At 43.5% G+C, this 13,072-nt stretch overlaps 1 protein-coding gene across 1 annotated transcript in view; it reads right to left on the bottom strand.

Annotated features, from left to right (window-relative positions):
• Positions 1–590: 590 nt before the first annotated feature.
• EFCAB5 (EF-hand calcium binding domain 5) overlaps positions 591–13,072 on the bottom strand; it is a 35,921-nt gene continuing 23,439 nt past the window's right edge. Inside the window, exons 10-20 of the mRNA XM_058037472.1 lie at positions 11,834–12,039; positions 10,451–10,607; positions 8,117–8,406; positions 7,312–7,484; positions 6,359–6,587; positions 5,512–5,664; positions 4,212–4,309; positions 3,201–3,454; positions 2,619–2,848; positions 2,334–2,430; positions 591–1,051 (exon numbers count right to left, since the gene is read on the bottom strand). Of these exons, the coding sequence (XP_057893455.1) occupies positions 924–1,051; positions 2,334–2,430; positions 2,619–2,848; positions 3,201–3,454; positions 4,212–4,309; positions 5,512–5,664; positions 6,359–6,587; positions 7,312–7,484; positions 8,117–8,406; positions 10,451–10,607; positions 11,834–12,039 (2,015 nt within the window). The 3' untranslated portion in view covers positions 591–923. The remainder of the gene's footprint in view (positions 1,052–2,333; positions 2,431–2,618; positions 2,849–3,200; positions 3,455–4,211; positions 4,310–5,511; positions 5,665–6,358; positions 6,588–7,311; positions 7,485–8,116; positions 8,407–10,450; positions 10,608–11,833; positions 12,040–13,072) is intronic.

Raw genomic sequence — 13,072 nt, 5'->3', positions numbered from 1 at the left:
GTCCCGCTCCGGGAGGGAAGCGGAGAGCCGGCGGAAGGGGCTGGAGGCGGCAGGGGATTTTTTTTTAACAGTTCGTTGTGGAGGGGCGAAAGTGCTGATCAGGGAAGGGAGATGGCGGGCGCTGCCTGAGGGAGCTGGGGGCGCCTGAGGGCAGCGGCGGGAAAGGCTCTGAGGAGGGAGAAGCCCTGAGGGGGAAAAGCCCCCGAGACGCTCTGGGGCCGAGGCTGAGGAGCCGCGCTGGTTCCTCTCCCCCATCACAGACCTGTCGCTTGTTTCCCGCTAAAGACTGAAAGAGGAGTTTAATTTCCCAAAATGTTATTAAAAAACTGATTCTGCCAAAAGGGACGTTATTGGAAAGATTAAATCTCACTGTAGACAGTGCAGTTGCTGTAATCTCAAGGTTTATCCCAATAAGAAAGCTTTTTGTGTTTTATTAATAGTGTTAGGCTTTTCTGCAACGTGTTCAGAAGAACGTTACAAAATGCTGATTAACAAGCTTTATTTAAAATTATTCCTAAAAGGTCCTTTAAGGAGACTGAACCTTGAAAATTAATGCTGTATCATTTATGAGCCTTGTAACTTGGGACCCATAAAGATGTCCCTTCTTCTCGTTTTCCCACCAGAATTAATTTAAGAGCCCATAAAACTTTTATTAAGCCTTTAAAATTCGGTAGCTATGCTGGCAAAATTCTTCCCTTTAATGTTTTTATTGCTTTTTCTTGGTAATCCTTAACAGACTCCCTATCATCTTAACTAATAATCCCTAACAGATTTAAGCCATTTTAACAACAAATACTAGTGCCTATGCATAAAAAATAAAAAATCAACAGTTAATTTAATAAAAGATGTGAAACACCAGTATCACAAGGGTTAGATGAGAAATTAAGAGATTTAATTGGAGGCACAGTAGATGCCAAAAGGGGCTAAGGATGGTTTTGTTCAGTGTGTTGGGTCTTTGTGATCTCCACGAGTGCCAGGCAGGTGTGAAGCCACTGATACAGGTATTGGGCTGGAACAGAGAACTGCTGCCACTCTGGTGCTTGAGGGAAACCTGGAACAAAAAAACAGCTGGAAATACAACATGAAAGGTCAAAACCACGAGCAGTGTTACCACAAGAACAGAAAGTCATCCCCTCAGCAGAGTTTACCCTGAATCCAGTAATTCCAGGAATGGTGATGCTTTGAAAAGCACAGCTATATTGTGACAGTGACCTGTCAAGTGCTGACTTTCCACTATAATTTATCTTATTTTGTGGTGGGTGGACTGCTATATTTTAGTGCTAAACCAACACTTATATTTCAGCTATATGGACATTACCTGATGTTCATTTTAAAGAAATTCCCATAACTGTGAGTTATACCTGCATTCACACCCCTGATCTGACACTGCTCTCTCAGAATAGGTTCCATCCTGGGAAACCAACCTCTCCTAGCACATCTGCAGTTTCCAAAGCTACATTCTTTAATCTAATTACATCAGCATCCCTAACTGCCAGAAAACTGGATGCTCTAGGCCTGTTTTGTTCTTTCCAGTGAATTAGTTTAATATATATGAGGAGAACACATGAAAAGGAACTATCACTGCCTCAAGTGTTTACTCTTTATCAGCAGGCAGGGTACTGTTGATAAATATCCCCAGCTAAAGCAATAACCCTTGTCCACGTTTGGCTTTTAACAGGCCTCTCAGACTGGTATTAGATCACAAAGAGAGAGATCTCAAAGAGAACAAGTAATTTCTCTTACAGAGATATTACAAATAATAATAACAGCCTCTTGACTGCTCTGGCACCAAAAAAGCTCACATTCATTAAAGGAGTAAAAGACAGACTGACAAAGAGCTCCTGTCTATGGCCCGTGAGTACACTGAGCACTTGGCAGATGGTGTTTATGAAGAGGAGGGCTCACACTGTGTGTTCCTGTTTGGAGATGGGTCAGTCCCCAGGGCAGGGCACAGAGGTCTGAAGCAGACTCGCTTGCCAAAAGAACTATCATTCTTCATTTGTCTTTACATGCTGCTTGCCAAAAGAACCCTCATTCTTCATGCTTATCGGGAGCTTTACAACGAGATCACTTGTTCTGGAAGGTTTCAAAGCTGATCTGCTCCCCTTTCCTGAAGGCAGTGCATTTTGAGTCTAAATTTAACAGGTTGATTTCTATTGACCAAAAAAACACTGCTGATATTGAGGACCCGTTACCTGTTGTTTAATCTGTTGTGAAATCAAAGTTAATTTCTGAAGTAAGGCCCATAAAAGCATTCAGCTGAATGTTGCCATTGACACAGTTTCATTGTTGAACTGTACCTGGTAACCTCCCAATGAGTTTATGATATTTACCAGTGGTGAGGTCCAGCAGCAGCTCTGCTTCAACTTGCACAGATGAAGCAGTTGGATCAAAGCAATAAATCTCCTGAATCAAATTGTCATCGAGTTTCTGCAATGCAGAGAACAAAAAGATTACAGTGTTTTGAAAAGCTTACAGAATAAAAGATACATGAGAAACATATAGGAAATCTATAGGCAATTAATTATTTCACTGCCATTTCCCCCTTGGCAAATTCCACTGCGTCTTCCTGGAGGGGGAATAATAGAAAGCAAACTCTAAAGAATTTGAATTCTCACCATTTTACAGTGAGTCCAGCACTCAATGTCCTCTGAGCCCTTCCAGTCTGGATGCAAAAGCAGCAGCACAGCCTTAAGCACTTCGTATACCAGAGCTGGGGGTTCTGCCCAGCTCTTTAATCCATCAAAGCTCTCAGCACTGAGTTTCAGGACACACTCACGCAGATCCTGCAGCATGAACCGGTGGAACAGAATCCCTGCGTGCCTCACATTTGTCACATGTTCTGCCTCTGCAATCAAAAACAAACCTCTCGAGAAGCTGCTCAGAAACATCTCAGAAACATCTGCTACTGAGGACTTACACTACTGACTGACAGTCACTGTGCTAGATCCCTGAGGGCAACAAGGTGTCTGCTTCACACCTCTGATTTCAGCGCCAAGTACCCTGTGAGCCAGAGTTAAAATCTGCCCATTCTGTTTAACTCCACTTTGCTAAGCTCTGAGGCTTGCTCGCGAGTAGTTTGTATATACCAAGGATTTGTATTTGTCTTTCCATACTTGTAGGAAGGATACTTTTAATATAGTTTTACTGAGATTCCTAATTTCACCCCAAAAACTATCTCACATCTGTATGCACAATACCCAGCACTTGTGTTGGTTCTCTTTCCTCTAGAAACCTCTGCAGGATCTCTGAGCAGGCAGCTTGGGCCATCTTTAGCATTTTCTGCAGGTCTTTCTGTTCCTGAGGTGGTAATTTCTTGTTCTCGCCGATGCTGATATCAAATATGCCGAGAGTGTGTCTTGATAGGTCATGGAGAGGTACTGCAATGTGGTGTTCTCCATAGATAGAAGTGAGAGTGACCTCTGAACTGTCTGTGCACTTGAACAGGTAACCTCTGAAATGAAATGTGCTAGGGTTTACAATCCTGGTTTGTTTTGGTGATTTACTTAGTGTATATAAGATGTCATTCATCTCTTGTTCTTAAAATAAAGGTATTACATTACTAAATCATAGTTTGCTTCCTTGAACTGAAATTTGCACAGCTCTAAGTATCATTCAAGGCATGTACACAAAGGAAAAAATAGCATTGGGAACACGATATGACTAAGTCAAGGTGATTGCTGAAAATCACGAGAATTTAACAAATCTTGCTTTAAAAGCAGTTTGCTGTTTCTAACTGCATTGACGTTTGTTCTAGACAGTTTTATAAAAAGTAAAAACAGCTGCTGGAACTGCAAATGGCTGCTCAACTTTGACAACAAGGATGATACACTTAAAAGACAAGTCTGAGGATCTTGGCAGTGGAAGGAAGCAGAGAATTGAAGGAAATTACACTAATATGGCCAGGAAAAAATACAGATTATTCTAAAGAGCAAAATGGTTCAGTGTAAGCTGCAATCCTGCAAACCTTGGCAGCTCAGCTGGTAAACATTAAATCAGGAGTTTTTGCAGCCTACAGTCAAAGAAAAAATACTCCTCAGCCCTTCAGAGTTCAGTGCCCTGTGCATACACACCAGAAGCCTTGATAGTGAGAGAGCTGCAGCCAGACACTCTCAGGGCTGTACCAGGGGCTTCGGGTAATGTTGGTCAGCCTGGTGCAGGTTACTCAAGGAGCAGAGGGGAGCAGTCCCATTGCAGGTGCTGGAGCCTACCTGAGGATGTTTTCCTCTCTGAGGAGAACAACAGGAGACTTGTGGATTTCCTTTTGTCCTGTGTTATCTGTAGTGATCATCTTGCACAGAACATAGTTCTGCCAGAGAGAAAAGAAAGGTTTAGCTGCATCCAAGAAAAGAGCAGACATTTTGAAGCTTGGAGAGGGAGGAAATGGTTTCTTATAGGAAACTCACATGTACATTCAAGAGTAATGGGATTGTTTAAAGACATCTCCCAACACTGCTAAGTTTTATTCCCAGAGATGGGTGAAGAATGTGCCCTGGACCTCCCTCAGCCAGACTATTTAATCCACCCCAGGCTCTACACTGAGGAACACCCACAGGCCTAGAAGTTTCCATTCTGTTTCCCATCCTCTTGAGTCCTCTCTCATGTCATGTTTGTGTCAGTGTGTCTTGACACATGAAAAGCACAGAGGGGACCGAGTGACCTGGCTATCAGGCAGCTAACAAGGGAACAGTGCTGAGCCTGGAATGACAACAGAACACTGCCAACATAAACCATGCTTATCAGAGGAAGCAGCTGAATTATGACTGCAGCAGATGTCATACAGAGTTTGGGATGACACGGGATCAGTCCTAAATATTGCATATACTTTTTGTGTTCTTAACTCACTGGTACATGAAGTGACAAGCTTCCCAGGGCCTGAGTGCCTGCTGAACAACTGGAATATGACCTGCATGGAGCAGGGCTGCCTTTACAAGCTGGCTAATTGGGAACCAGTCACTTCCTGAGCTGTATTTATATCTTGGCTGCTGACATAAGTTCAGGAGAAAAAGCTAATATATTAGCTGGAACATTCTCTTGTCCCTGTAAAATACCATAATTTTGACATGCAGAGGGTCTCCAGAGAGAAGCATTTCCCTTAGTGGAAATCCCAGAGAGCAAAGCGATGGATGGATGGATGGATGGATGGATGGATGGATGGATGGATGGATGGATGGATGGATGTAGGGTTCTGCTTTATTGGTTGCTATGCAGCAGTGAGCACTGAAGTAGGAGAATACACCCTTTTCATATGGAGAAAGGATTATACTAGCAGTGCTCTTGAATTCTTTTACATGGAAGGATGAAAAGAATGAAGAGGGATCTCCTTTACAGAGGGAATCTTCCATCTCTACCTTTGTAGCCCTTTTGTTGCATGAGCAGGCACAAGAATCTTGTGCAGGTTTCAGCTTTAATGATAAAACCACTGGAAAAACACAGGCAGGTGGAGATGGCATTTCCTCTCTAAAGCAGCCTTTGAGCCCCTGATGATTCCAGAGCTTTTCTCTGCAGTACCTTGTCTGTGCCAGGTTCCACCAGATAGATTGTGACAGCGAGGATGCTGGGTGTCCTGGGATACAGCCAGTCCAGAGCAGTGGCAGCCACTTGGAGGACATGTTCCCTCATGCAGATGTGGTGGTAGGCTTTGCTGAATGCATGGCAAACTCCCTGTGAAAGCAGAATCCTCCAAGTGAGCCAGACAATTTCACACAATTTTGGAGAAAAAAGCTGGGGAAATGTTCATGTTGTAACAAATTGCTTTAGTCAGAATTTGTAAAGTGGAAAAGTGACTGTGAAATGTCCCTTATCAAATGATGCCCTGAAGCGCTCAGTACCCAGGCACGGCCAAGTCCTTAACCAGACAGAGCTGATTTTTAGTAGAAATAGCCAATGGGCCGCTAAGGTTGGCTTGCTGCGCTCCCTGCTGCCCAGATGATGCATCCGCAGTGAGGCTGATCCCAAAGAGCATTCCAAATAAATCCGGGGAACTGTCACTTTTCATTATTCCACCACGTAAAAAGTCAGGTTTTGTGTCATTTAATAAAAACGAACACAAATATGAGATCGAGAGCTTGAGGAAATAAAAGCTGCTACCTTTGGACTTTGCACAAAAGGTCAATTAACATCCTAGTCAGGAGAAGATGAAATAAATTATTGTTGAAGTGATACCTCATAATAAATTTCAGATAAGATGCTAATCAGGAGGATACTGATAAGGTGCTCTCCTTTTACCATATACTGCAGAAGGGGACCCACAGATATGTTTTTAGTTGTACATCTTACATTTACTCAGAACAAACATGTAACATTCACAAATTTTTTTGCAGGCTGGAGTAACAAACTGCTTTCTGATGGTGCCCACCTCATAGAAAGTGATCTCATGGGTCAGAAAGATGGATGTATGAGTCTGGTCCCAAAGAGTGTCAAGTCCTAGAATGCCAAAAACTCTCCAATGAGCATCATGCAGGGGCAGCACCAGGAGAGAACCTTTCTTCTCCTCCTCAGGGTCATCAGAGCTCCAGAAGTGGATGTTTCCGTGGTGCTGAACTCTTGGAACATAGATTGGCTTTCCCTGGTCAATGACTGCAAAGCTGAAATATAAATTTATGACAAGGTTTGTCAGGAGGAGCAGAAAACCTTTAGTGAAACAGTAAATACTGCAGCTTTGATCTCTCCCTGTTTTCTGGCATCAGAGAAGGAAGGTGTGAGCTCCATACCCTGACCGTACTCAGCAATACCACATTTACCACTTGCATCCCAAAGGCAGTGGTAATAAAGAGGCACTTTTCATCTTTAGGACATTTTAAAAACATCAGCTAATGAATGGAATGAGAAGGAATACAGAAGCAAGCAGCAGTTACATTTAATAGGTTAGAGGCAGCAATGTTTAAAGAGACAAATACATCTGGCTTTTGGAAATGACAAATGAAGAAGCATGAAAGCTGTTTATAGCATAAACACTAGGGAAGGAAAGGCATTGTTCTCAAAAATATCCTGTGGATATAAACTGGCATAAGGGAATTAATTTTTAAAGAAGAAAATGTAGGCCCAATGCCACAGACATTTGCTAAAGGATGAGATTTATTAGACTGTGAGCTAATCTCCCCAAGGAAAGGAGTGAAATCCCAAACAGAGCAGTTCTAGGCAGACCATGTGGAATATGTATAGGATATTGGATCATTCCACAACAGTCTCTTGGGAGATTTCCTCTCTGGAGTACTCCATCAACCTCAGTTTCCAGAGCATCCCAAACACTGCCCCATCCATTCCAAGCAGTTTAGAGGAAAAGGAACAGGTATTTGCAGCTTCTCTTACCTGATTCCTTTCATCTCTCTGTGCAGAACTCTGTTGAGGATGTAGGGAGCATTGTCTCCAGTGCAGGCCATGTAGCGCAGGAGAACCTGGCCCTGCTCTGGGGAGAGCTGGTTCTCCTCCAAAAGGGCAATGTATGCACTGATTGTCTTGTTATTCCCGTGGGCTTCCATGTCCTAGCGACCAAATGTTCCCCATTACAGCCTGTACATTAGCCACTGGCTCTTAATTAATGCACTTAGCAATTGTTTAATTTTTGCTGAGATGCTGCTCTGGGTCACCGAGTTTGTGTGCCACCAACCCCATGACGTGGCTGTGTCTCTGTGACAAGCACAAACACTCAGTATTTTGATTGGCAAGGGAAACTGATTTCCTTTTTCCTGTTGCTAATGGAAGGAGTAAATAGAAAAATAATCCCTAACTATAATCTGTGCCTAAGAAAATGTCCTATGAATTTCTTCTCCAATAGGAGATTTCTTTAAGAAAAAAACAAACAAGTACCAGAGTTGCCACATTTACAAACCTAGACAATACTGCAAGAACACTTCAGCTACACTGAGAGAAGTTTGGCTTTGAGGAGGGCTTTAATGTTGATAAAAACATCTAAAGTTGCAACTATAAACTAAAAATGAAACTATTTCCACTACAAATTAACCATCTTTTCCCAAACTGACTCTGGTGTGTTTCATCTCAGAAGCTCCAAAACTACAACTATGGATTTCCAGATCTGCCTTGAATCAGCTCTTCCATAAGTGAGACAAAATTATCCCTGAGATTCCTTCAGCACTGGGAGAGCAAGGATGCCTACCTGGTACAGGGCCTTGATCACTGCTTTGTACACTGGTTCCATGTTTGTTCCACTGGTCTCAGCCGCTTTCTGGATATCCTGCAGCCATTTCCTCCTGGCTGAGCTTTGCAAGCTCTTGATGTGACTTTGTTCCACACTTGTGGTCAGGAAACTCACCAAGTTATCCATAGTTTCATCCTCATTGCCAGTGAACTTGGAAGCAATTAATTCAAGGAAAATCTGGAATGCCTTTGGGGTTATCTTCCCCACTTTACTGAGCTGTGGGTATCGGGAGCAAATCTCTTCCTTTGCTAGTAGAAAAAAAAAAAGAAAATAAGAGGGAAAATTTAGTTGATTAATCAGTTTTGCAAAATAGGAAACAAACAAGTCTTAAACAGGCTTTGGGTGGAGTCTATGCAGCCCATCCTTCTAGGCTTCTTTTAGCTCTCTCCTACATGGAAGTGGGCACATTGCCCAGTAATCTCCAGTTTCCAGACTGGACGCATCCTTTTCTCTAGATGCCTGCTTCCCTCCTATGAGAAAGAGTCCCGCACAGCCCTGGTTTAGGCTCTGCAGCGGGTCTGTCAGGGCGGTCCCAGCGCGGGCAGGCTCTGCCCGGCCCGGCTCTGGGCTCACGGGGGTGCTCTTGCACAGCCTGAGCAATGTGCAGGCGCTGCCTGGCTCCGTGAGAACGGGGTTCACGCCGTCTCTGACTGATGCTTCCATCATCCTTTCTGCATCCTGTTTTCAAATCCGAGGATGTCCCTGCTCATGGCAGGGTGTTGGACTAGATGATCTTTACACGTACCTTCCAATCCAAGCCATTTTGTCATCATTATCACAGATTTTAGCTGAAGAAGTAGCAAGTACTAATTTGGTCTCAATTACGGTGGGGCCATGATGCTTCATGCTGTCTTATCCAGCCCATCATCTAAGGAACATTTCAGTATTCTAATTTAACTTCTGATTTTCTGACAGAACTAGGATGGAGAATTTTTTGATCATATAAAACATTTGGATTTTTACCTCCACTTTCTCCTCACTTTGAAGAAAGGGATATAGAAAAAAATAGACATGAAGTTGAATGTGCTATGATCACTTCTTCCACTACTGAGACACAGCATAATGAATTATTTTTCCCTTTATATCCAATGTTACACTTTTCACTTGCAAGGACAATCAAATAACTCTACTCACTTTTTACTCTGTGTTTCCGTCCAGGAGAAGTGCAATATTTGTGAACCCTTCCCCCAAACCTGCTTGTCCCACACCCTTGAGACATTAGGTTGAGGCTGCTAGAAATAATTCATGCTGCTGCTAGGTGGTATTGATTTTGCTATTCTCCCTTTCTATTTATTTGTCCTTTAGTTTATGAGCCCTTCATGGAAGGGACTGTGTCCTTCCATATTTCCATGGTATGTTCTGGCATGCTTTGAATGCAAGAGAGCAGTGAGCTGCCAGTTTCTCCTGGCTGGACAGCCTGGAGATTATTTACAGTGACATGCTGGTGTGCTCCCCACCCCACCAGCTGCCTTCAGTGAGCTAAAGGATAAAGAGATTTTGGTGGTTGCCAAAGTGAGCCATTTTTAGTGCTTTGTAGCAGAACAAGCAACATGAAGATGAGCATGGAGATGAAAAAACCACACCTGTCCACCCAAGCACACATGCAGAGATGTTCTTAATTGCTAATACAGTGTTTCAGAGCACCTTATGCCCACATGTTAATATGCACGAGGCTGCCAGACAGGTTCAGGTGAACATGCAGCATTTCTGCTGGACTAAAGTCTTTTCTATCAAGGACCAAATGTGCTGAGTTTATGCAGCGAAACAACCAACAGAGAAGTGATACTCAAAGCTGCTCTGTAATTCATAAGAGCTGTGTGACAGTGTGAATAACTACAGGCTATTTGAGATCTATAAGGAAAGCTGTTCTCTCCTGTGAGGTACATTCCTGCTGGAAGCACAGCAAAATGTATCTATTAAAAATAGCTGGATTACACAGATGGACTGGACTAAAAGTGCAAACACATCCTCAGGCTTTATGTGTGCTTTTTCACTGCCATATCACATGTATACATTGCATGTTACAGCTGAAATAATTTTTCAACTCATCTCCAGGTCATTAAACCATTAGACTACTTCTCTGCCTGGGAATCTTGCACAGGAGGAGGGGATGGAGCAAGGCATTAACAAATAAGTCTGGGTAACTGTTCCTTCCCATTTTACACCTCACAGTGTGTATGCTTGTGACTGCTTGCACAACCAAACTGGTGCTTGCAGCAGCCTCATTAGCCCTGTCACTGAATGGTTGAAGGCCTCCTGTGTTGTTCTGACAGAGCAGAGATTTCTCCTTACCCTCCATCAAGGCCTCTTTTCCCTGGTGTCCCTTGAATGTGCTCAGAACAGTAATCACCTCTTCCAGGTCCAGAGACCCACATGCTTTGCTGTCCCACTTTTCAAACAGTGCCTCCAAAAGGTGTTTCCTTTGGGCCATGTGAGAGAAGCGATGAATCTGCAACAGAGGAACAGGTGTTTGGTAACTCCTGGACACTGATGCTGGACACTACACAAATGGGGACACTACACAAGTGTAAAAATTCAAAATTCTGCAGTGGTTGTGCTAATCACATCATTCCTATGGGCCAGGCCAAATCTGTACATACAGGGCTCAGACTTAAGAGATGAATCATTAAACCTGGGAGATAACTTAGAAACACTAAACACAGGTGACAGTTCAGTTTACCAGGTAGGACCAGCACTGCAGAGAGTTATTTCACAGTGAACAAATGAAGCCTGTGCTGGATTTAAGGTGATGTCAGCTCAGGTAAGAGCAAGTTTCCCAGAACACAAATGTCTCCCCAGCAAGAGCTAACCACAGCCTTGTCAGTGACATCAGAGATGTGACACTTCATATTTCTGTACACTGTTGTTTTACTGGTGCTGCCCTGAAGTGTGTGGGCTCCAAGCAAACACATGTTACCATTTGTCCTCTAAACCCAGCATGGAGGGATAACTGGCTGGAGTGAATTCTCTCAAAGGCCAAAATCCTGGCAGTGTGTGCTGTGTTCAGTGAGGACTATGGAGCCGTCAGATCCAATATCTCATTCAAATTAGGTCAGCAGCACAGAGGGAAACCAGAAGGAGGTCTGGGGACAACACAGCTAGAGAAATGCACCACAAAACAGACCTGAAGTGATATGAGGCACACTGATGCTGGGCATGAGGAAGGAGAATATTTTTTTTACAACACATGGCAAGAGCACATTTTAACTTAAAACCAAATAAGCCTGTGCCCATTCACATCCAGCCATGCACACAGCAAACCCAAACACACTTGTTTTAAAATCCTCCCCAAACATCCACAACCTTCTGTGTACACGCCAGTGCAGTAGGTCAGAGATCAGGTTCTTGGCTATTATAAAGGTGAATAAGCAGAATGGAATGTTTTGGGCTCTTTCACAATTAACTATCAACTGTTGTCTCACTGAGTCCAGCTCTAGGACAGACAGACAACCTCTAACAGGATGAGTCTGTCATCACTTCCAGAGCTGAGGGCTAGGGAGGGAGCATCTGTATGAAGACAAAGGGGTAAAAGGTCTCATGAAGGAACAGGGGATGCAAGGCTGCAAGTGGAGAGCTCTGCCAGCACCAGATTAACAGTTGACTTTGCAAAGTGTTTGTGGGCATTTGCTTGATTTTTGTTTGGACATGAGATCAGCAAAACTTATCAATATTTACTTTTTCTCGTTGTTTAATTTTTTCCTCTGCTGTCTGTTTGAATTCTCTTTTCATAAATGCAATAAGCCTCTTCAAAGTAGGCAGAGAAATGTCTTCACCAACAAAATTGTCCATGAGCTGTACAAACTGTGGCAGGGTGAGGCAGCTTGCAGCAAAGCTGCAAGGATCCTGATGGTCCTGAATCTCTGCCACACTGGAAGCTGAGTCTGAAAGGCAGAAAGCACAGTGTGTCACAGGAAGCCAAATGCTGCCCTAAAGCCAACCACGTGGCAGCTATCAACACAGCCCTCAATCCTGCACTTCCTATCCAGGGAAATTACAGCTGAATACAGACTGACTCCATGCTGAGTAAAGGCCTTAATCTGCTTATACTGCTCTAATAGCAGCTCTGCAGACCCAGTCTGGCATGGATGCCATCCTGCAGCCAGGTCAAACCCTGACTGCAGGTGAGCTGGAATTGCTGTTACTCAGCAGGGGGCTGTCTGAGACAAAGGGACTGCTGTCCCAGACAGACAGGATGCACACCCAAGGACTGACTGAAGGACAGGGTAGTGCTGAGCACTGGAAGTTAGCACAGAAAGCTGTAGGTCCCAGGGGGCTGTACCATCAGCTTTACATGGAGAACCTGTCACTGGGTTGTTCAGACAATGCAGGCCCAGTTCTTGCAGTGTTCTAAACACTGAGACACAAGAGTGTTCACAGAGTGCTAGCAAGGAGGTTGGCCCTTCTAGGATGTTTAAGAAAATACCTCTTTGAAACACAGTTGTCTGATCACAGCCTTCCTAGAACAAAGGCCTTTGTAGACAATGAAGTAGGATCATCCTTTGGAAACACAGTGAGAGATTAAAATAAAAGGTTCCTGCTAGATGATCTCATAGCTCATCTCCCTATAGGCAGTCATAGTCTAAAAGTTATTTAAGTAATTTCTAGATGTAATGTGCTCAGGTTCCTGTCTTGCTATGGTAATATTACAGAGTGAAACAGAACATAAAGTTTCTCCTTATTATAAAAATGCTGCTGCTTCACAATGTCCCTACTTGAATTAAAGTGTCTGCTCAGGGCCTTGAATACAGATCACCAGCAAAGTGACTCACCTGCCTCCTGTGAGAGGAATAAGCTCTGAAACCTTGGCAGAAAACACCATGCTGAGAAGATAGCAAAGCTTATGGTCTTCTCTACTCAGAAATCATTCACATGATTTTGAAATGGATTTAAAACACCCTGTAGTTAAACCAATCT

Source organism: Melospiza georgiana, chromosome 19, assembly GCF_028018845.1.
Source record: "Melospiza georgiana isolate bMelGeo1 chromosome 19, bMelGeo1.pri, whole genome shotgun sequence".
Taxonomy (NCBI): Eukaryota; Metazoa; Chordata; class Aves; order Passeriformes; family Passerellidae; genus Melospiza; species Melospiza georgiana.
This window is presented reverse-complemented; position numbering and strand designations above follow the sequence as displayed.